Source organism: Balaenoptera ricei, chromosome 8 (assembly GCF_028023285.1).
Source record: "Balaenoptera ricei isolate mBalRic1 chromosome 8, mBalRic1.hap2, whole genome shotgun sequence".
Taxonomy (NCBI): Eukaryota; Metazoa; Chordata; class Mammalia; order Artiodactyla; family Balaenopteridae; genus Balaenoptera; species Balaenoptera ricei.
The window spans coordinates 105,642,445-105,666,420 of NC_082646.1; the positions used below are offsets into that span (position 1 = coordinate 105,642,445).

General features: G+C 43.8%; 1 protein-coding gene across 6 annotated transcripts in view; it reads right to left on the reverse strand.

Annotated features, from left to right (window-relative positions):
- Positions 1-7,789: 7,789 nt before the first annotated feature.
- The window catches only part of LOC132370896 (phospholipase A and acyltransferase 3), a 28,375-nt gene continuing 12,188 nt past the window's right edge, over positions 7,790-23,976 (reverse strand). For all 6 annotated transcript variants that reach the window (XM_059931832.1, XM_059931828.1, XM_059931827.1 and 3 more), the window contains exons 3-5: positions 20,354-20,456; positions 15,424-15,692; positions 7,790-8,062 (exon numbers count right to left, since the gene is read on the reverse strand). In XM_059931832.1, the coding sequence (XP_059787815.1) occupies positions 7,961-8,062; positions 15,424-15,692; positions 20,354-20,456 (474 nt within the window). In that variant the 3' untranslated portion in view covers positions 7,790-7,960. The remainder of the gene's footprint in view (positions 8,063-15,423; positions 15,693-20,353; positions 20,457-23,976) is intronic.

The following is a 23,976-nucleotide window of genomic DNA, read 5'->3' on the forward strand; positions in this document are numbered from 1 at the left end:
TGCTCCCCGCGGGCTTTTTCTAGTTGCAGCGAGCAGGGGCTGCTCTTCGTTGCGGTGCGCGGGCTTATCGCGGTGGCCTCTCTTGTTGCAGAGTATGGGCTCTAGGCACGCGGGCTGCAGTAGTTGTGGCACGCGGGCTCAGTAGCTGAGCCTCGTGGGCTCTAGAGTGCAGGCTCCGTAGTTGTGGCGCACGGGCTTCGTTGCTCCGCGGCATGTGGGATCTTCCCGGGCCAGGGATCGAACCCGTGTCCCCTGCATTGGCAGGCGGATTCTTAACCACTACGCCACCAGGGAAGCCCTCTTTTCCTTACTGATTTGTATGAGTTATTTATATATACTAATCCTTTGTCAGTTTTTGTGTTACAGGTATCTTCTCCCAAGTGTTGCCTATCTTTTCATTTACTTTATTATTCTTATTTGATGAATCAAATTCACCTTTTGGTGCTTTACTTTTTTCTTCTGTATTATTTTGTGCTTATGAACTACAGAACGGTCATAAAAGTGTTCTCCTGTATTTCCTTCTAAAAATTTTGTACTTTTGCCTGTGATGGTGAATTTTGAGTCAACTTGACTGGGCCAAGGTATGCTCAGATAGCTGATAAATCATTATTTCTGGGTGTGTCTGTAAGGGTGAGTCTAGACGAGATTAAGCATTTGAATTAGTAGACTGAGTAAAGATCAGCTCTCACCAATGTGGGTGGTGTGAAATGTGAAATAAAATGGGGTCACTTATGTCAAGGGGTTTTTAAATGGAACCAGGAGGCCATTAAGGAGGTGGACTTTACCCACATCCTCCCTGAGCAGAACCTGAACTTTTGAATTGGGTGAAACCACAAATATTCCAAGGACTCTGCAAAAACACTTGCAACTTGTCATAGCAACGGGTTATTACCTCGCTCTAGTGATAGCCTTAGCAATCCTGTTCAACCAAGACTAGCTTCTGCGTCCAGCTCCAATTAAAATTCTTTGCAATGCAAACCTTCCTTCTTTGCCTTTAAAAACCCATGACATTAACTCCCTGGTAGGACACTGTTTAGGTTGCTATCCAAATCTGTGTGCCCTGCATTGCAGTTCTTTGATCCCAAATAACTGCTTTCTGCCTGAATATGGCCTCCTAGTTTTATTTAGGTTGACAGTGAGCATCAACCCATCCGCTGAAGGCCTGAATAGAACAAAGAAGGTGGAGGAAGGACAGTCTCTCTCCTTGAGCTGAGAGGTCCATCTTTTCCTGCTCTCAGATATCAGAGTTCCTGGTTCTCTGACCTTTAGACCCCAGGACTTACACCAGCGCCCTACTCTCCATGTGCTCAGGCCTTCACTGGGACTTAGACCATCGGCTCCCTTGGTTCTCCAACCTTCAGACTTGGACTGAATTACATCAAGAGCTTTCTGTTCTGTGCTTGCAAATAGCAGATGGTGGGATTTCTCAGCCTCCATAGCCATGTGAACCATTTCCTATAATAAATCTCCTCTTGCATCTATCTATCTATCTAGCTATCATCTATCTATATCTTCCATCCATCCATCTGTCTATCTATCTATCTGTCTATCTATCTATCTATCTATCTATCTATCTATCTATCTATCTATATCCTATTGGTTCTGTTTGTCTGGAGAGCTGCAACTTATATATTGCCTTTCACATTTAAGTCTGAAATCCTCCCCAAACTGACTTTTTCTGTACAGCGCAAAATCCATATGATTATGCAGTTTTTTGAGTACCGTTTATTTGTTGAGGATCAGCAAACTATGGCCTACAGGTCAGATCCAGCACTTTCCCTGTTTTCATACAGCCCAGTAGCTAAGGCTGGGTTTTGCATTTTTAGATGGTTGAAAAAAATCAGAAGTTAATATTTCATGACCCATGAAAAGTACATGAAATTTAAATCTCAGTGTACATAGATAATGTTTTTATTCTTTTACAAATACAGTTTTATTAGATGCACACCCATGTATTACAGTACATAGATGTGAATTGACTATGGCGTCTTTCCTGCTACAACAGCAGAGTTGAGTAGTTGCATCGCTTTGAGGCCTACCAATACTTACTCCCTGGCCCTTCACAAAAACTGTTTGCCAACCCTGAATAGTTCATCCTTCCCCACTGATCTGCAGTGTCACCTTTGTTGTAAATTAAGGTTTCATATATTTGTGGGGTCTGTTTTAGAGGTTCTACTCCATTCCATTAGTCAGCCTAACTATCCCTGCACCAAAAATGCACTATTTTGATCACAATAATAATTTATAATAAATCGATATTTGATAGTGCAAGTCTATCTGCCTGGTGTTTCTTCTCGGTAATGAAAAAGCTAACCTTGCCTCTTTACTTTTTCCAGGTCCATTTTAGAATCTGGTTGCAAATTTCAGGAAAGACCCTGTTGGAATTTGGTTTGGAATTGCACTGAATCTAGAGATGAATTTGGAAAGAAACTGACATATTTATGATATTGAGGTTTCCTAGCCATGCAAAGTCCTTCGATATTTTCTCCAGAGAGATCTCATTCATGTATTGCTTGAATATTTGGGGAAACTCCTCTGTAAAACCATCCAGGAATGCCATTGCTTTGTGGGACAAATTTTAAATACTGATTTAATTCCTTTAATGGTAATAGGACTACTTAGATTTTTTTACTTATTCTTGGTTCAATTTTGATAACATGTTTTCCTTAGAATGTATTAATTCCATCCAAATTTTCCAATTTATTGTCATGAAGTTATTTATTGATTTCTTGTTTTTTGATCTCCTTAGCATCTGTAGTTATATCCCCCTTTTAATTCCTAAAACATTAACTTGTGTATTCTCTTTTATATGCTTATTTTGATTCATTTCTTTTGGTTCATATCTTTTTACTTTCTTCCTATTTTTTTCCTTTTGCCTCTTTCTCTCTCTTTTTTTTTTTTTTTTTTTTTTGGTATAATTGACATACAACATTCTCTTAGTTTCAGAAGCACAACATAATAATTTGATATTTGCATATATTGCAAAATGATCACCACAACAAGTCTAGTTAACATCTGTCATCATACATAGTTACAAAAAATTTTTTTCTTGTGATGAGCACTTTTAAGATCTATTCTCCTAGAAACTTAGAAATATGCAATACAGTATTATTAACTATAGTCACCATGTGGTACATTACATCCCCATGACTTATTTGTCTTATAAGTGGAAGCTTGTACTTTTTGACCCCCTTCACCCATTTCACCCACCCCCAACCCCCAGCTCTGGCAACCACCAATCTGTTCTCCATATCTATAAGCATGATTTTTTTGAAAGATTCCACGTATAAGTAAGATAATACAGTATTTGTATTTCTCTGTCTGACTTATTTCGCTTAGCCTAATGCCTTCAAGGTCCATTTGTGTTGTCGCAAATGGCAAGATTTCATTCTTATGACTGAATAATATTCCATTCTATATGTATACCACAATTTCCTTATCCATTTATCCATTGATGGACACTTGGCTTGTTTCCATATCTTGGCTGTTTAAATAATGCTGTGACAAACATGGGGGTGCACATATCTTTTCAAGTTATGTTTTCCTTTTCTTTGGATAAATATCCAGAAGGGGGATTGCTGGATCGTATGGTAATTCTATTTTTAATTTTTTGAGGAAACTTCATGCTGTTTTCCATAGTGTCTGCACCACTTTACATTCCCACCAACAGTGGACAGGGCTTGTCTTTTCTCCACATCCTCACCAACACTGGTCATTTCTTGTCTTTTTGATAATAGCCATGAGGTGATATCTCATTGTAGGTTTGATTTGCATTTCCCTGATGATTATTCCTGTTGAGTATCTTTTCATGTACCTATTGGCCATCTGTATGACTTCTATCTTCTTCAATTGGATGATTAACTCATTAATTTGTACCTTTTTCTTTCTTAATGTAAGCATTCATGCTACACATTTCTTTCTAGGTATCCCTTTACCGGAATGACCCAAGTACTGACCTCTAGTATTTTTGTTATCCAGTTCTAAATATTTTCTAGTTTCCATCATGTTTTCTTCTTTGACTCATAATTGATCTAACAATGTGTTCTAAAATTTCTAAAAGGATAGAGTTTTTCTAGCTATCGCTCTCTTATTAATTTCTAACTTAATTTCATTATGGTTAGAAAAGATGATCTCTATGTTACCAGCCCCTTGAAATTTGTTGCGACTTGCTTCAAGGCCAAGGGCGTGGTCAGTTTTCATGAGCATTCCTTTGTGTGTGGTCAGAAAGAATCTATATTCGACAATTGTACTATATGTGTTCATTAAATCAGCTCGTTGGTTTTTCAAAATTGCTGTATCTTTTGTGTCTCCTTGATTTATCAGTTCCAGAGAGAGGTGTATTTAGATCTCCCACTGTCATGGGGAATTTGTCATCTTCTCCTTGCAATAGGCCAAAATTTTCAGTATCTATTTTAGGACTTTTATTAGGTGCAAACAATTTTAGAAGTATTATACCTTCCTAGTGAGTTGAAACTTTTTTCAGAAACTTTTTTGGAGCCTTTTTCAACACCAGCAACTAATTCTCTGATTTCCCAGGTACCAACTGGGTGTTCAACAATTCAGTTCAGTTTTGACACTAACCACTGGGAGCTGGCACAGACCTCAGAGCTTAAGTGCTCGGTCCCCTAAGACTGCCCTCCTTCACCTTTAGACACCTTTCACCATTCGCAAGACCCAGGCCACCTGTACTTCTGTCAATGGGCTAAAAATCAGGGGTTCCCACAACTCTTCCTGAGGTTCAATAATTTGCTAGAACAGCACACAGAACTCAGGAAGGCACTTTAATTATGCTCACCGGTTTATTATAATGTACGGAACTCAGGAACAACCAAATGGAAGAGATGCATAGGGCAAGGTGTGTGGGCAAGGAGCTTCCATGCCCTCTTCAGGCAGCCACTCTCCTGATACCTCGATATGTTCACCACCAGGAAGCTCATCAAGTCTCCTTGATCAAGGGTTTTTATAGAGCTTAATCTTCAGCTTGCCCACCCCTCACCTCCCCTTCTTAGAGATCAGTAGCCTGAAAGTTCCAACCCTCTAATCACTTGGTCTTTCTGATGACCAGCCCCACCTTAGGGTTATCTTAGTGTCCCCACCCTAAGTCACCTCATTAGGACAAACTCAGGTTGATCAAAAGGGGCTCCTTAGGAACAGGAAAAGACATGCCTATCACTCAGGAAATTCCAAGGGTTTTAGGAGCTCTGGCCAAGAACCAAGGATAAAGACCAAATGTATTTCTTATTATGCCACACCTTTTATCTTTTTTCTGTCTAGTTATCATTTTTGGTTTAAAGCCTATATTGTCTGATATTGATATAGATATACCAGCTTTTAGTTAATTCGTATTAACTAATTAACCAGTTTTTAGTTAGTATTTGCCTAGTATATCTTCTTTTAATTAAAAAAATTATTATATGATTTATTGAAATAATTTCAAAAGTTTCATTTTATTTAAATTTTCAAGTTCAAATTTCAGATACTTTTAAGATGCTTACTAGGTAAAAATTTTAATATACAAAAAGTACTAGAAAGACTAGTACAGTGGTTACCCATATACCCGATGCATAGATTAAAAACTTGTTTTGTCATATTTGCTGTATCTGCATCTATTTTGTAATAAGGTCATGTGTTGTACATAAATCTCATACCATTTTCACACTTCATAAGATTCATAATTTCTTAATATTCTTTTTTTTTTTTTTTTTTTTTTTTATTTATGGCTGTGTTGGGTCTTCGTTTCTGTGCGAGGGCTTTCTCCAGTTGTGGCAAGCGGGGGCCACTCTTCATCGCGGTGCGCGGGCCTCTCACTATCGCGGCCTCTCTTGTTGCGGAGCACAGGCTCCAGATGCGCAGGCTCAGTAATTGTGGCTCACGGGCCTAGTTGCCCCACGGCATGTGGGATCTTCCCAGACCAGGGCTCGAACCTGCATTGGCAGGCAGATTCTCAACCAGTGCGCCACCAGGGAAGCCCTCTTAATATTCTTAAATACCCAGTCCATATTCAAATTTTCCCTATTATCCCGAATTGCTTTTATAGTTGTTTTTCACACTTAGTTGTTTTGTCTCCAACATGTCTTTCAGTCTAGGACAGTTTATACACACCGCCAATTTTTCTCCTTGATAACATTAATGTTTTAAAGACATCAGGTGAGTTATCATGCACAATGTCCATCTTTTTAACTTCAGTCTTTGTGTCCTTATATTTCAATTGGATCTGCTGTAGACAGTATTCCCTGGATTAGTTGTCTAATCCAGCATAATGTTTGTCTTATACTTGGCAAATTTAGTCCATATATACTTATGGTCATTACCAATATATTTGGAATTAGTTCTTCCGTCTTCTCTGGTCATTTCTACACACCCCACTTTCTGTATGTAATGTTTATTTTTTAATTGAACTGGGTGTTTTAGTTTTGCTTTCTTGTGTTTATTCTACTTCATTCTTTTTTACTCGATAATTAATTTGGAGGTTTATGCTCCACGCCTCTGCATCACCTTATGCCATGCGACAGAGGGGGCTTCAAGAAACCCACCCTTTAATTTGGGCCTGTGTCCCTTGGGTTTGGGGAGCTTGAGAACTGGCACGACATGTGACATCAATAGAACAGAAACAAAAAGAAAGAAAACTACACTGGGAGACACTACTCTTACATCAACACTGGGACATGAACGGGCACAAGCTTATCCTGGACCAGGTGTGGGCCAAGCAGGAGGGAGCTGGCCAGGAGCCATTTGTAAGTCCTGTCCAGGATTCCAAAAGACTGATGGTCCCCAGACAACCAGGGCTGACGAAGGAAACATTCGCAAGCAGACAGAGGAGAAGACTTGCCCTGTGGAGGGAAGGACAATCGGCCCCAGCAGGGTACTTCTGAGGAACCCACAAAAGCCCCTTTCAGGAAAATGGTCACTTTGAACACCTGCCAAGCCCAGCGAGCAGCAGCAGGAAACCTCAAGCGACCAACCACGAAGGGTCGTGCCTTCTCCCCCAGACCCTCCCCCGAGGGCTCAGCAGCACCTGCATCAGTCATGGGACCAGCCACACCCCCAGCCCGAAAGCCCCGAGGCAACCGTGTACCAGGTGACCTGGCCCCACTGGGCAGAGCTGATTGGCCTAGTGGGGCCACCTGACCCAATGGCAGCCAATCAATCAGTAGGCTGAGTTAAGTGTGGTGAGCTGAGCCAATCAGATTCTCTCCCAGGAGCTTGCGCTGGGAGCACCTCGCAGGCCACGGGGAGGGATGAAACTGAGCAGATGTGGGGAGAGAAGCCGCAAGAGCGGGTGTGGGATCAGAGACTTGACGGGGAGGGGAGGTGGGGAGGGGTGTCGTGACAGCCCAAGTGAAGAGGACGCAGGAGTGCTTCGGGGTGGAAGTGATAAGGCTGAGAAAAGCTGTGGAGATCAGAGGGAGATAAAGGAGGTTTTAACAAGATTGGCAAGAGCATATAGTCTTTCCTTATGGCTGAGGTTTGAACCCCGCGGACATAGACTCCACTACTGAGTCCTGGAAGCCAGCCTGGGTCTAGCTCCAGGCCAAAGGTCCTGGGTGTGCAGTGGTCCCTGTTCTTGCATATCAATCGGGTTTGTCTGTCTCCCTTGCTGCCCACCTGTATCCTCACCACTAGAAACCCCCATTACATGAGATAACCGGAGTTGGACTTTGTTTCCTGCACATAAAGAATGCAGCCCACAAATAGAAAGTGAGAGAAAATCACCAAAGAGGCAGAGAACAACATGGCATCAGCAGGAACAGAGCGCAGCTGCACCCTCAACAGACTTCACGCCAGGCAGTTCTTGCTGCATTTCCCCCAATAAAATCCTCCTTCATTGGGCTTTATTTTATTCTGTGAAAATAAGCCTTATTGTAAAACAGAATAAATCCACAAACCAAACCTCAAACCCTCTAGCAAAGAAGGCCCCCTTAATGTATAACTTCACTGCTGACAAGAGAGTCCCTTCAAGTCATTGTTTTTGTTTCTTGTTTCTTGAGAACATGATTCCAATGAGGCCCACGGCTGCCAGGCCCACTCCTGCAATGCCAGCTACCATGATGGCATCTTTGACCTGGAAGAGAGAGGAGGGTGGATGAGGTTGTGTGTCAGGAATCTGAGTACACGCCATACATTCAACAAGAACATCCAACTCAGGGAGCCTACTGTGCCCCTTGGCCTTCTTGACAAACTCAGGAGTCAACTAATATTGGCAGGGAAATGGGGAGAAGAGGGCAGGATGGGGAAGGAGTGGTGGATGGGGCCAGCTGGCCAATGACATACACAGGTCTGAAGCGGGAAACTCACTTCACCCTGTGAGTACTTAAAGCACACATCCCCAGAGGGTGGCTGTGAAAAGGACAGGGAGATGAAGCCAGATGGCTGAAATCCTGGCTGGCCAACAGGGAGCTCTCGAAGTAAGTGTGAAGTTGAAGAGTCATTGCTATTGAATCCTCAATAAACTGTGACCTCCACGTCAGAGCAAAACCCTCACTTGCCTTCATCTTCGCTGTATCCCCAGCACCCGGTCCTGCCAGGCGCAGAGGTGCTCTTTGCATGTTCTTAAATGACTCAACTATGAAGAGTAGTAATGTTATACTTTAAATTATTAAGATATCTGACTTGTATTGTTAGTACTAGAAAAAAAAAACTGTTGCAAAAGTAAGAGTAAGTTTCAGGGTAAAAATTGAACATGTATCAAATTTCATTCTTTCTAAATCCAACTAAAAGTAAAATAAGGCATTTGTTTTAGGCATAATTCCACTAGGACCCAGAGAACACTAAATGCAGTGAAGGCACAATGCCCGAAATCATGAAAACTGTACTTTTTCCCACTAACGGTATCATGAACATGGATCAAGAAATCTCACCCTAAAACCAAGCCAAGCATTTAAGCAGAACCAAGAACTGCAAAGGAAAAGATTCTTAATGATTTTACGCCAAGAAGTCCAATGAGACAGTGTACTAAAAATCCCAGTAATAAAAAGGATGAAAATGTGGACTTGGTACCCCAAACCCACATCCTTACATGACACCTCCAACTCTGCCCTTGGTACCCTAAGCACAGAGCTTGCGTAGGTTGTGTATGTTGTGGCCGAAAAATTCCCACATGCCCACCATAGAGAAGACTTTGAAAAACTTCAGTGGTTAAAAAGAATATATGTTGGCACTGCCCAGGCTTATCTGAGCCATAAACGTGTCCAGCATAGCTGTGTGAAATGCCAGGAAATACACCAGTGTAACTAACATCACAAGGTACCCAGAACCCATGTCGACAAAAGTTTGAATGAAGCTACTGACCTAAGGTTTGACTGCCGGTCAGTCTTTAGACCTTCCTGTTAAATTAAAGGTAATTAGGCTTGGCTTTGCGGCAACCGTGGTCCTGTTGGGTTCTTGCTAGGAAGCCTGCATAAAACCACTTGTACCCAGTGTTTTCCTTGCTAAGCTATGTGTCAAGGTGGGAGAAATGGTTTGCAGATAATGGAGTAGGAACAATAAGCCCCCAGTTCTTTACAGAACCTCATAGTGTGAGGAGAAATGCTGATGGAGCCGGTTCATACAAAAGGTACTTTGTCAAGGAAAACAACAATAGCCTCATTGTTTGTGCTCATGCTTTGTACAGAGTCAAAGTGTGTAACTGAATACAAGAAAGTAGTAATTTAGTTAGTCCTGAGAGTGCAGATTTTATGGAAAGAATGATCTTCCCAGGAGAGACAGAGCTACCTGCAGATGCCATTGATGATTTTCTTGTTCTAAGGCTGCTGGGTCCACCCCGGCCACTGTGCTGAAATTACAACAGTTCTGATCAAGAAAATGGGCTACATGGTGTGCACCAGAGGTCTTCAATCAGAATATTATGAAAGAGAAAAACTGCCCCTCATTATCTTTTCTTTAAAGTGGGCAAACAGTAATCCTATCAGACTGCGGACAATTAGCTGTTTATGCTACACGTCTACTATGAGTTAAGCCCTGGAATTGTTTCTGGGAAAAAAGACAATTCTAATGTGCTTTCTTCACTTTCAGCAATGTTCTAAGTGGATATAAGAAGAGTAATATTATTCAGAAAGCAATTGAATTCAGACTATGAGAGGTTATAAAATAACAATGGTTATAAAATATGTGTACAGAAAGTTGGCTTTAATATTTACAGTAATTTTTAAATCATACCCTGTAATTTATCCAGGTTTATGTAATATACACAATACCATTGGCCACATCTTCAATTTCTATTTATCTTAAAATTTTATCTGACACAGAGTAGACTTCAGCATGAGTGTAGCTCCTAGTTGCTTTTTGCTAGAGTACTATTCAGTACAAGAGCTTACTAAGTATACATTTTTTGAAGCCTGAGTATTTTTAAGTAGGTAGGTGGAAAATAGGACCATCTTGATTAGAATACTCTTAGGCATAGAAAGCACAAACAACATTTTAGTTTAAATCCATTGTTTCCTTTTCTAACTGGAAACTTAGATGAGTCACATATAGTCCGTTGAAGGAAAATCTAGTCTGCTTCAAAGAGCTGAACACAAATAAACATAATGACCAATAAGATCCTTTTCACACAGAAAAATATCCTCATGAGTTAAGTGAAAAAGAGAGCTGCTGCTTTGATGGCTCTTACAAAAAAAAGTACTGCTGGACGTTATCCAGCACCCACTAAATCCACCCTTTCTAGTGAGATGGGAGAAGTGCAGAAGCTACATTATAATTTGGCCACGCCGTGTATTATGATCATTACTCACCTCGGCCAGTACTTCCCAAGGGGGTACAGGCTTGCCCTCTGGGGGAAATTTGGCAATATCTACAGACATTTTGGTTCTTACACCTGGGGGCGGAGGGTGCTACTGGCATCTAGTTGGGAGAGGCCATGGATGCTACTAAACATCCTGCAATACACAGGGCAAGTCATAACAATGAAGACTTATCTTCATTGTTAATGACCCAAAATGTCAATAGTGCTGAGGCCGAGAAACCCTCATCTAGGCCAAGAAATGAAAGAGGAAATCTTTGGAAACAGTATAAATGGCACCTCTTTTTGTTTTGTAGTATGTTCTGGTTTCATGTTCTGTGAGGGGGTCCAGTAGAATTGTTGATGCTGTTTTATCATTGTTGTGTTGTCATGGTTTTGCCTCTTTCAGGTGGCTAGCTAGTGCATCGGGCTAAAGCCTCAGGAAGAGAATGGGATGTGCCCAATTTGTATTGTTTCATTCTGCAAGAAGGTGCTTGTAGAAAGAGGAAATGATAAAAAATATTTCTTGGTTCCTTCAGTATCTCAAGGTTTGGAATTGTATTTAAATGCTCTAAATATTATTTGTGCAAAATGGATTAAAGACCTAAATGTAAGGCCAGACACTATCAAACTCTTAGAGGAAAACATAGGCAGAACACTCTATGACATAAATCACAGCAAGATCCTTTTTGACCCAGCTCCTAGAGATATGGAAATAAAAGCAAAAATAAACAAATGGGACCTAATGAAACTTAAAAGCTTTTGCACAGCAAAGGAAACCATAAACAAGACCAAAAGACAACCCTCAGAATGGGAGAAAATATTTGCAAATGAAGCAACTGACAAAGGATTAATCTCCAAGATTTATAAGCAGCTCATGGAGCTCAATAACAAAAAAACAAACAACCCAATCCAAAAATGGGCAGAAGACCTAAATAGACATTTCTCCAAAGAAGATATACAGATTGCCAACAAACACATGAAAGAATGCTCAACATCATTAATCATTAGAGAAATGCAAATCAAAACTACAATGAGGTATCATCTCACACCGGTCAGAATGGCCATCATCAAAAAATCTGGAAACAATAAATGCTGAAGAGGGTGTGGAGAAAAGGGAACCCTCTTGCACTGTTGGTGGGAATGTAAATTGATACAGCCACTATGGAGAACAGTATGGAGGTTCCTTAAAAAACTAAAAATAAAACTACCATATGACCCAGCAATCCCACTACTGGGCATATACCCTGAGAAAACCATAATTCAAAAAGAGTCATGTACCACAATGTTCACTGCAGCTCTATTTACAATAGCCAGGACATGGAAGCAACCTAAGTGTCCATCATCGGATGAATGGATAAAGAAGATGTGGCACATATATACAGTGGAATATTACTCAGCCATAAAAAGAAACGAAATGGAGGTATTTGTAGTGAGGTGGATGGAGTTAGAGTCTGTCATACAGAGTGAAGTAAGTCAGAAAGAGAAAAACAAATACAGTATGCTAACACATATATATGGAATCTAAGGGGAAAAAAAAAAAGGTCATGAAGAACCTAGTGGCAAAATGGGAATAAAGACACAGACCTACTAGGGAATGGACTTGAGGATATGGGGAGGGGGAAGGGTAAGATGTGACAGGGTGAGAGAGTGGCATGGACATATATACACTACCAAATGTAAAATAGATAGCTAGTGGGAAGCAGCCGCATAGCACAGGGAGATCAGCTCGGTGCTTTGTGACCACCTATAGGGGTGGGATAGGGAGGGTGGGAGGGAGGGAGACGCAAGAAGGAAGAGATATGGGAACATATGTGTATGTATAACTGATTCACTTTGTTATAAAGCAGAAACTAACACACCATTGTAAAGCAATTATACTCCAATAAAGATGTTAAAAAAAATTATTTGTGCATACTGACATCTGTATTTTACTAAGTTACGTAACAATTTTGTGAAGAAATGTTCTACTTATATTAACTTGTGACTCTCTTCTTTAGTCTATTAATAATCACTAAAGGATAACTAAAAATGAGGTGATTTGGAGATATTTTATAAATCTACCAAATCTTCTTAAAATAGCACCCTGAATTTGGTATCTTATACTTCCCAAATTTGTATAGTAATCTCTATTTGGAGTTTATTGCTGCATAGCAGGGTGGACATTTACCTGAAGTAGAAGCCAGGTGTAATCAACACCTCAATTGTTATGCAGGATCACCCATGAAATCAGATTTATTTAGCATATGTTTCTCTGTTTTATGCTGATATCATCACTGCTACTTTTTAAAAAACTTCTACTGTACCCAGATCTACCAATAAGTGTTAGTTTTCTCATTGAAAAAGATAAATAATTGGAAAACAGGAGAGAGAAGAAAAGAAAATCAGAGGAGCAGTCTAGGGGTACAACCTCTGAATAATCAGTGTTCCCAAATGAGAGAAGAGAAAATGGAAAATTTCCCAGAATTGAAGGAATAGGGTTTCCCCATTGAAAAGTGTCATCAAGTGCCCAGCACAATTCATGAAAACAGATCCACACAAGGTTTATCATAGTGAAACCTCAGAACACTGAAGATAAAGAGAAGATTCTATAAGCTTCCAGAAAGATAAAATTGATCACATACTAAGGATCAAAAATCAGAACCAATTCAGACTTCTCGTAAACAATAGCATAAACTAGATGACAATGGAGCAATACCTTCACATTCAGCCTAGAATTCCATACCCAGCCAAACTATCAATCAAATACGAGGATAAAATGAAGACATTTTCAGGCATAAACAGTCTTTTTAAAATGCATCCTTTCTCAGAATCTATTAGAGGTGGTATTCCACCAAAACAAGAGAGTAATCCAAGAAAGAGAAAGATGTGAGTTGTAGAGGATAAAAGCATTAATACAGGAGAGAACTGAAGGGCATCTCTAAAGGATGCTAGTAAAGAGAGATACCAGGATGACAGTATGCATCAAATGTGACTCAAAACAAATGTTTTGAAAGCCATTATCCCCCCTAGATAGATATGTTGAGTGTCATCATCACCCAGATTCCTTCTGGTTGCCTCACACTTGTAATCTGAGTCATGAGGTTCCTCTCATGGACCCGCCCACTGACTTTCCCAGAAGGAGCCTCTTATAAACTGTCAGAGAAATTGAAACTAGACTCTGACTCAGAGATTCTGGGACTCTTCACCAAACATTGGCAGTATTGCCCTATCCTTCCCTAGCTAGGTGTGTACTTGCTACTAGTCAATTTTTGTATTAATCATCTTTCACATTCATATATATATATACACACACACACATTTATTGTATGTATGTACATATATGTATATGTAAATATATGTATCAAATATACATGTACTTATATACATTTTTATATATTTACATGCATGTTTATTGAATAATAATAACATGAGTGATTGAAGAAAAAAAATAAGAGAATACCCATTGGAAGATATCTACTGTATCATCACAGAGCATAGGATGAACTAACCAACATGCAGGTCAGGGTAGTAAACACAGCTGATTATCAGCAGTATGAGGAAGGCTGAGCATGATCCTTGTAGGGGGTGTTGGTGGGTGCCTCCCCAGCAAGTCACTGTGGCCCAGACAGGCCAGTGGACAAGACACTGGGTGAACCAAGAAAAAGAATGAAGATGAGGACCATTATGACTACTTCAACTATTACAATTTATTAAGTGTATTTTCTGAGTTGCCACTCTGCTAGCCTAAGGATGCTCTTATTTAATTCACACAGTAACCCTCCTAGATCAGTATTATCACTTGTACTTTACCAGGGTTTAGAGAACATGAATCAATCTGTCTGCCAGGCCATGCCCTTGACCACCACAATGACCAAGGAAGAAGAGACCGGATCTCAAAAAATTAAAAAGTACTGAAAATCAACAACCTGATGGATCTTAAACTCATCCTTTACTGAAAGAAAAAAAAATCATACTCTTTGGCATCAACAGGCATCCAAGAACTTTTTCAAACAATTTCTCACACACACACACACACACACACACAAATGAGGGGGCTTCAGGGAAGGGCCAGAAAAGGAGAGCAGAAAGTGAGAGAAAATGGGAAGGAATTTACTTACCCAGGTGAAAAAGCAATTCAAAGAAGAGAGTGGCCATGGCCAAAATCAACTAAGTAAATAAACACACCTGCATCCCCTGGGGCCTCCTGGACTGCCCCTTGGCTTAAGGCAGGGCTAAGCACAGGGCTTTTTATAAGTCCCGGCAGACCTGGGCTTCAGATCCCACCTCTGCTACTTATCAGCACAGTTGGAGACAACTCTCAGGAAAAGAGACAACACAGATTTGTTTGATGAAATGAATGGCCATCAACAAGTGCTGTGAGCCTCAGTTTCCACATCTGTAAAGCGGGATAGTAAAACCTGCCTCTGAGGTTGTGGGAAGGGTACATCTCAGGGCCAGGCAGCCAGGGAGGGCTGGGCACCGGGCTGACAGTGAAGGCTGTGCTCACACCCTCGGCCATCATCCCCCGACCACACTGGTCCGCGGTGCCCATCTCCCCACCCTCCTCCCCACCCCAATTGTGACATCCTTGAGGGCAGGGTTCTGCCTCTGTTATTCTGTCTTGTTTGTGCCCCTGTCTCCAGCCCAGCCCAGCCCACACTGATGCCCAGGTCAGCTGAGGAAATGGTCTGGTTCCCAGGGATGGGGACACACTGAGGACAAACCTGGTCACTGCGGGGGACCCCGTAGCGCAGCTCGTTGACGAAGTGCTCGCAGTTCTCGCTGGTCAGCTTGTAGAGGACTTCCTGGCCCACCAGCTCCTCCGCCCGCTGGACAATTTTGTTGGGAGGCAACGGCGCGTACTTGCCATCGTGCTTATTGTTGACCTGGTACCGGTCTCTCCCGGCCACGTCGCACAGCCGATCCTTCTTCACTATGGCCTTGTCGGCCAGCGCAGACATGACACTGGCCATACCAGCTCCCGCGATTTCACCTATGGATTCAGGATGAGAAACAGCGGGACTGGTCCTGAGCCGGCCCACAGGGGCTCAGAGCAGCCCCAAGCCTGGCATCCACCACATCCACAAGGGGATGAGCAGATGTGAAAGGGCCACAGCTGTGTGGCTATGAATAAGGCGCTTATGGTCTCTAGGCCTTGGTTTCCTTATCTGAAATGAGGAGGAGTGAAGTTCCATGATTTGTTGTGATTATTTTTAACCTAGAGAAGCTGGCCTCGTACACCCTCTTGTTTGTGCAAATATGGGCCCTGAGCACACCCACCTCCTGGGAGGAATAGAGTGTGAACTTTTTGTGATCCTAAAAATGCTACACTTCCTTGACACATACAAAGCTGATTACTGCAGAAAAGGTAGATGGATTTGCAGAAGTGGATCCCATCCTTCTTGGAGCAAAGGGACCAAAACCCCACAGCTGCTTCCAGAGGTGTGACACCAGGGAGGTCCACAGGGAGGGGCTGGAAGAGGCAACAAGTTTCCAGAAATGAAACTGCCTTGAAGCAAGGGATTTTGGCTCAGTGGAAGGACCAGGAGAGCTGGGAGGGAAAGCTGATGCCAGCACAGAGATTGGGCATAGCTCCTGAGGCAGCCAGCCTACCCCGTGGGGGGAGGGGCAAGCTTTTGGTATGATGGCTGAAGAGGTGGGCTTGCACTACAGAGGCGGACCCCAGGGGACATCGCAGAGGAGGCTCACTGTTCCTCAAAGAGCCTCTGTGGCCCTGCCGCGATCGATCGGGAACCCCCAGGGCTCTTCTCAGCAGGGGAAACATCCTATTACACTGGGCAGGACCCATCTTCCGCTGTGACACCATGTGACAGCAACAAGCAATGGCAAGAGGGTCTGATCAGAGGCCAGGTCCTGTTCTGCTAGGCTTTCCAAAGAGGACTAAACCCCTCTGCCCTGAGCATAATCCTGAGATTTTAGAAAATCAGAAGAATTCAGACTTGCTACTAATAGGGCACGAGGTGCTTGAGGATTCAGTGAAGTAAATAAAAGATGGTGCTGTGTTTGAGCCCCGAGTTTGTGGAAAGGCTCAGTGTGGTGATTGGATTAGGGGAGCTCCTGAGACCCAGCCACCTTCAGCCCCTAGGCGCGTGGGTGGCAGGGCTGGGACTGGGGCGAGGCAAGCAACGTGCCTGGAGCACAGAATTTCAGGAGGTACCAACTCTCAGGGATGCAAGTTCAGAGTCAACACCTAAGAGTGAGGGCTTCCTTACACTTCACACCCTGGGTGCCACCCTGGTGAGTGAGTGCACAGGCTGACAGTCAGAAGCTCTGGGATCTGATTCTGGCTCCATCACTGAATGGTCTTGACACGTCACTTAACTTTGCTGAGCCAACACTGGGAATCCACAAATACCAGCTAAGATGGATTCACGGACACACATCAATATAGGAATTTAAAGTTCCTTTTAAAGGAATTATTTTACTTTTTAAAGTTAGTCTATTAAAGAAAATACCAATTAAATAATTGGAGAGAGGACACAAGGATATGGCAAGCAATCAGTGACTAAATTTTGGGAAACCTCAGACTTGACAGTATAGAAGCATGTGTAAGGGCAGGGAACAGAGAGTCAGATAGCCAGGGTTTGAGTCCCACCTCCACGACTTTCCTGCTATGTGACCTTGGACAAGTGGCTCAATTTCTCTGAGTCCACAATTCCTTGTAGAATAGGGTCAGTTCTACCTGTGCCTACAGTACTGGACGGGGAGCTGCAAGGATTAAAGAAGGTGACTAGGTAAGGTGCCTCCACCAGTGCCTGGCACAGGGTGAGTGCCCAGCAAGTGCCCGCTCTCATTAGTATTGGGTTGTTCTCTAAGCTTCCTTCCAACTCTAATTTCCACCGTTTTCTCAGTAGCAGGAGGTCAGTCCTCCTTGCCTCACCTACTTCACGGGGTTCCTGTGAAGCTCGAGTGAGAAGATGCAGATAGAAGCATATTTCCCTCTAAGGAGCATCACTCACCCAATGAAGGGTGTCACACCTGTCCACCCAGATCCCCTGTCATGCCGGTCCCTGCCTCCTGTCCAGCAGTTACACCCACTCAGCGCAGTCAAGCAATCCTGAGGCCCTACTACGTGCCGGGCCTTGTCCAAGGTGCTGAACACAGACATGAACTAGACAGCGCACCTGCCCTCAACTAGTTTACACTCTAGTGAAAGGACACTGACAAGGAACAAATAGAAAAAATAACACACTTTCAGGTACTGGAAATGCTATGGAGAAGATTACGTGAAGTCACATAGGAGAGGATGACCAGGGCAGGCTGCTCTCACTCGGGGTGGGGAGGGCCACGCCCAGAAACAGGCATATAAACTGAGACTTGAACGATGAAGAGGAGGCCGCTGTGCTGAGAGCCAGGAAGGAGCGTCACAAGCAAAAGGTAGAGCAAAGGCAAGGACCTCGGGAAGAAAGGCACGTGGCATGCTTGAGGCTGCAAGGAGGCCAATGTGGCTGAAGTCTAGAGACCCAGGAGGAGAGAAGAGGAAGCTTCAGGAAGGTCAGAGAGGCAGGCAGAAGCCAGACCACGGCAGGCTCACAAGCCACAGCACAGATCTGAAACTTACTCTACGTGTGATGGAAAAGCCAGTCGAAATTAAAAGAAGACGAGTGACATAATCAGATTTATACTTTGGAATGATCACGCTGGCTGCCCAGTGAAGGAAGGACTGACCGTAAGTAGACAAGAGGCAGAGAGACCAACCAGAAGCTGCAGTAGCATCAGGTGAGAGAGGATGGTAGCTTACCCCAGGGCACAGCAGTGGACATGCTGAGAAGTGATCAGATTGGCGGTCTGATTTGGAGGTAAAGCCAATAGGATTTCCTGATGGATTAGACATGGGGTGAAAAGGATCAAGGATGATGCCCAGACTTTTGGCCTAAGCAACCGGATGGTATTGTCCACTGGAGCCCTCCATTTGGGGTGTGTCAAGTTCAACATGCCAACTAGACACCCAAGTGAAGATGCCAAGTCGTCAAGAGGTTACACACGTCTGAAGCTGAGCAGGGTTAAAATCAAGTTAAGGTAATGGTCTAAGGGAGACACCGACAAATAGAAGGTGTTAGAAGCCAGGGGACCGGATGAGGGAGGAGTAAGGATTAGGGGGATGGGAGAGGAGGAGCCCCACACACACAGGAGGCCAAGAAGGAAGGGCCCAGCGGGAAAGGAAGAAAGGCAGCGCCAGGTGAGGAAAAGAGAGAGGCCACTCGTGTTAAATGCCGCAGAGAAGCCAAGTAAGCCGTGACCAGGATATTGATTGTATTGATGTAGCCTTGATAAGAGCTGCTCCAGGAGGGGGGTAAATACTCCCTGGTGGAGGGAACAGAAGAGAGGATGGGAAGTGAGGAACCAGCAGGGGCCACGGCGGACAAGAGATCTGCTCCATGGGAAGTTAGCTAGAGAGGATGTGAGGTCGAAGGGGTGTTTGTTTGTTTTATCAGTGGGAGATATTCCAGTGGTTTCTAGGCCAATAGGAATAATACAGAATTATTATTAATTTGAGGGCACAGTGCTTGTGAAAGTAAGAGAAGGGGGTCCAGGGCCCACACCTAAAGGCTGGCTTTTAAAATAAGGGCAGGGGCACATTTGCACTGTAACAGAAGAAAAGGCAGATTATGTGGTTCTAGATGTTGGTGGTTTGGTTGATTAGGGGTGGGGATGGTGACATCTACCCTGGTTACGTCTGATTTCTCTATAAATACAGGGTGAGGTCATTCATTTTGCTACCATTCTTGGTCAGCAAAAGACACATCCAAGAATGTCCACAGCAGCTGCACACAGAGCAGCCCACTAATGGAAGCATCTGATGCCCATCAGCAGAAGAACAGATAACAAACTGGGCGATGTCCATATAACCAAGGACACGCAGCAATGGAAAAGTAAGAACAACACAGATGACCTCACGGGCCCAGGGAAAGAGCCGGACACAAAAGAGCACAGGCTGTGTGATTCCTCTGCTCTGAAGTTCTACAACAAGCACAGCTAACCGACGGCAGGAGAACCTAGAAGAGTGGTTGCCTCTACGGAGGGAGAGAGCACATTGAAGGGGCACGAGGGGGTCTTTTCGGGGAGTGGAAATGTTCTAGATCTTGATCCGGTCATTGTCACATGGATGGATACATTTTTTTAATTCACTGACTATACACTTGACGATATTGTGCCCTTTACTGTATTTCGGTTATACCTCAGTTTAAGTAAAACGTTTGAGAAAACGGGTGGGGAATTCTCCCAATAATCCTCCACATAAAGAATTCTTAACGTCAGTTTACAAATGAGGAAACCAAGGCCGGAGAGTGAAAATGGATTCACAGCCCAGTCTGCTGCCCAAACACCAGTGCTCTTCCCAGGAGATTTGCACTTCAGGATCGAATGTGTTTTATACGAAGTCATAATACATAAAATACATGAAAAGCAGAACTGCCCCCTTGGAAGCCCACCTCAGTCTCTCTGCATGGCCCTGGTGTTCCAAGGTGCAGAGTCTGAAAACCACTGCCCCACACCGAGCTGTCTTCTTGTAGCACCCAGGAACCAACCGCCAGTTGGGGGCGAAAGAAGAATGTTGGGGTCCCCTGTGAACCCCAGCTCCCCCATCTCCCTCTGCTCCCAGCCCCAGCACAGTGGAGCCCTGGGCACCCTTACTTGGGGGGGCCAGGTGGATCACATATCCATCGCCAACGTAGACGGCCCAGTGTCTGTAGAAAGGGCGGAAAATCTCGATCAGGTCTCCAGGCTGGGGCTCTGGCTGCAAAACCAAGAAGAGGACTGTTTCAGGTGATACGAGTGCTTGGAACCAGGGGCAGGGCTCAGCTAGGAGGGTGCAGCTCCGCGGTCTCCAGCTAACAGCTCTCCAGGGTTTCCTCCTGAGCCCCGCCCAGCCAGTCCAATGCCAGTCCGACTTCACAAGCCTGTGTCCCAGACCTGCAGGGACTACAGGCCTGCCCACCTGTCATTACAACCTGCAAAGTGCACGCCTAAAGGGTTTCTTCATTAGCTGGGGTTTCTGCCTTATTGTTCCTCTTTCTAGGAGTATTATTTATTGAACTCTTACTCAGAGCCAAGCACTCTGCTAAGTGTTTTACAGGCATAGCTCAATAAATTCACACAACCCTCCTATGAGGTGGGCACTGCTGTGAACCCCATGTTATGAACGAGGAAATCAAGGCTCAGAGATGCAAAGGAATGTTCTCAAAGCCACACAGCCCCTGAGTGACGTGGCCAGGACTCAACGCTAGGCTGCCTGATTCCCAGGCCCAGCGTCTTGACCACCACACTGACCGTCAGGCAACACCACAGGTTATTTGATTAGAGCTGTGCATCTGGAGACTCTGCCAGGGGGGTCAAATTGGGGGGTGTCACACAGACACTCCCCGACCTGGCCCAGGGCCTGGCAGAGAACTGGTGTCAACCTCTGGCAGTAATGTCCCCCTGACTGCTCATCCCAAGGATAAGAGGGTGTATGTGTGTGTGTCAGTGTGTGTGCGTGTGCGTGTGTGTGTGCGTGTTGGGGTGTGTGTGTGTGTGTGTGTGTGTGTGTGTGTGCGTGCGTGTTGGGGTGTGTGTGTGTGTGTGTGTGTTGGGGTGTGTGTGTGTGCGTGTGTGTGTGTGTGTGCGTGTTGGGGTGTGTGTGTGTGTGTGTGTGTGTGTGTGTGACAAGCAAAGGAAGACTCTCCCCTGCACTGTGCCCGCACCAGTACTCCTGACACTGGATGTGTGGGTTTTCCACGCTAAACGATTCAATCCTCGGTGCACGCTGACCGGCACCCACAGTTTACCTCAGTTCTGACACTAATGGCCCGGAGTTAGCACAGACCCACAGGCTTAGTCCCAGAAGACTGAGGCCCCCACACACACTTTAGACGCCAACTGCAAGTTGCAGGTTGTTAGCTGTGTTCTGAACAACCGGCTGTAAATTGGGGACTCCCACAGCCCCCTCCTTGGGTTCAGTACTTTGCTGGAACACCTCATAGAACTCAGGAAAACAGTTTACTTGCTAGATTACCAGTTACTAGAAAATATACAACACAGGAATAGCCAGAAATGCAGAGGGCAAGCTGTGGCGGGAGGGGCACAGAGCTTCCATTACCCCTCTGGGGACCAGCACTCTCCAGCACCCCCGTGCTTTCACCAACAGCCTAGGTTAGGGGTTTTATGGAGGCTTCATTATGTAGGCACGATTGATTAAATCATTGGCCATTGGTGATTAATGCAACCTCCAGCCCTCTGATCACCCGGTCGGTTGAAAGGGGCTTATTCTGAATGACGAAAGACATTCCTCTCACCTCTACTGCTCAGGAAATTACTCGGGTTTTAGGAGCTCTGTGGCAGGAACCCGGGACCAAGACTAAATATCCATTTCTCATTATATCACAGTGAGCGTGCGTGGGAGTGAGGGTGTGCACGTGTGTGCAGGGGAAGGTGAGAAGGATGCTGAAATGCTCCTCGGAGCCCCGCCCTGTTAGGGGAGCACAGCAGCCCAGAGCCTGAGAAAACCTGGGGAGGTTCAAGAACACTTTCATTCAACCTATTGAGGTCCCAGTGCCAGACACTGGGCTAAGTACTGCGGGTAGGGACACTCTGACCTGGACCAGGATCAGGGCTGATGAGCTTCTGTGGTCCAAACCAACCTTAAATCTCTTTAGAACACCTGGAGACAGAGCCCATCAGTGGTCGTTCCAGCCCTCTGTCCTTTCCTGCTCACCTGCTTGCTCTTAGGGGACAGACCCATAGGGGTTTGCCCACATCCCACTGCCAAACTCTGTGGGCCTGACTGAGAGATTCCATCAAAGATGAGGGGGGAGCATGGACTCCCCCTTGTATGGCCTCCCCTGGGATAAGAATGATGGGCAGTGGAAGAGCCAATCACAACTCTATAATGGCTAGGAAGCAGGGTCAATGACAGTTCATTTCTACTTATAGAAACAATAAAACTGCAAACAAACATCCCACGTGGTAGGAAAAAAATCTTTTCACAGGAATTTTACAGATAAATCATATTGTCTTATTGCAGTGATTATAATTTATCTTCCCAGAAGAAGGCGACCAGAACTTACTGGGAAGCTTTCAGAACACTGGACAATGGTCACAATTGATGAATCCCATTTGTTTTCCAGAATAAAAGAAAAAGTATATATTAATTGTTTGGTGAGAGTTATGGGGTCTTCAAGGATCCCCAAAGGGCAATTTAACTGGACATTTCCATGAATAAGCCAGGACATAAAAGCAAGGCAGAGACCCAGCCCTCAGGGAGGCTACTGATTAGAAAAGGAGACAGTTGGGACATCAGTAATATGACGTCAAGTAATAAGCAGCCAGTAGGTACACAGACCCAAGGAGCTCAGGAGCTCACTGTGTTCCAGACAGATATCAGTGAAAGATATTGATATACAGAGAAACATGCTTGCAAAAATAAATAAATAAATATAAATATATATATATATATACACACACACACACACACACACACACACACAGTGACAAAAATATCTACAAAGAAACTCAGACTTTATAACACTAAATACTGATGCTAAGTGAAAGAAGCCATACCAATAATCTACATACTGTGTGATTCCATTTACATGTCATTCCAGAATAGGCATCACCATAGGACAGTAAAGTAATCAGTGATTGTCAGGGGGTAGGAGTCAGGAGAGGGGTTGACAAGAAAGGGGAATGAGGAAATTTCAGAGCAATTAAACTTTATGTACTGTCCTGTATTTGATGGCGGTGAATGGTTACTCAGTTGTCCATGTTAATCAGAACTCATCGAACTGAACACTAAAAGGGTAAATTAGACCTTAACTTTTTTAAACACTAATTTTTTTAATAAATAAAAAATTTTAACTTTAAAAAAATGGATATCCACAATTTGAAAGCAAAAAAGCTGTGATTTTTTTTTTTTAATACTCAGTCATGTTGCCTGTCCCTTGTAAGGGCAAAAGGCACATATTTCCAAATATGCACTAGCTTAAAACATGACACCACTCAAGAAAACTTCTTTTAAAAAATGAAGCGAAAGGTGCTGGACTCGCCCACGGAGCCCTGTGCACTAGTTAGAAGCAAGGACTCGATGTTCACATGACCATGCGGATAATCTTTTAGATACAGTGCTGAGTGAAAAAATGAGATTGAGCTCCGCAAAATACCACTTATACATATTAAAGATATCCACACACAAACCAATAATACATGTCTTAACCAGAACCATACCCAAAAAAACAATTTTTAAAAACAACAACAAAAGAATCTAAAGAATACATATTAAA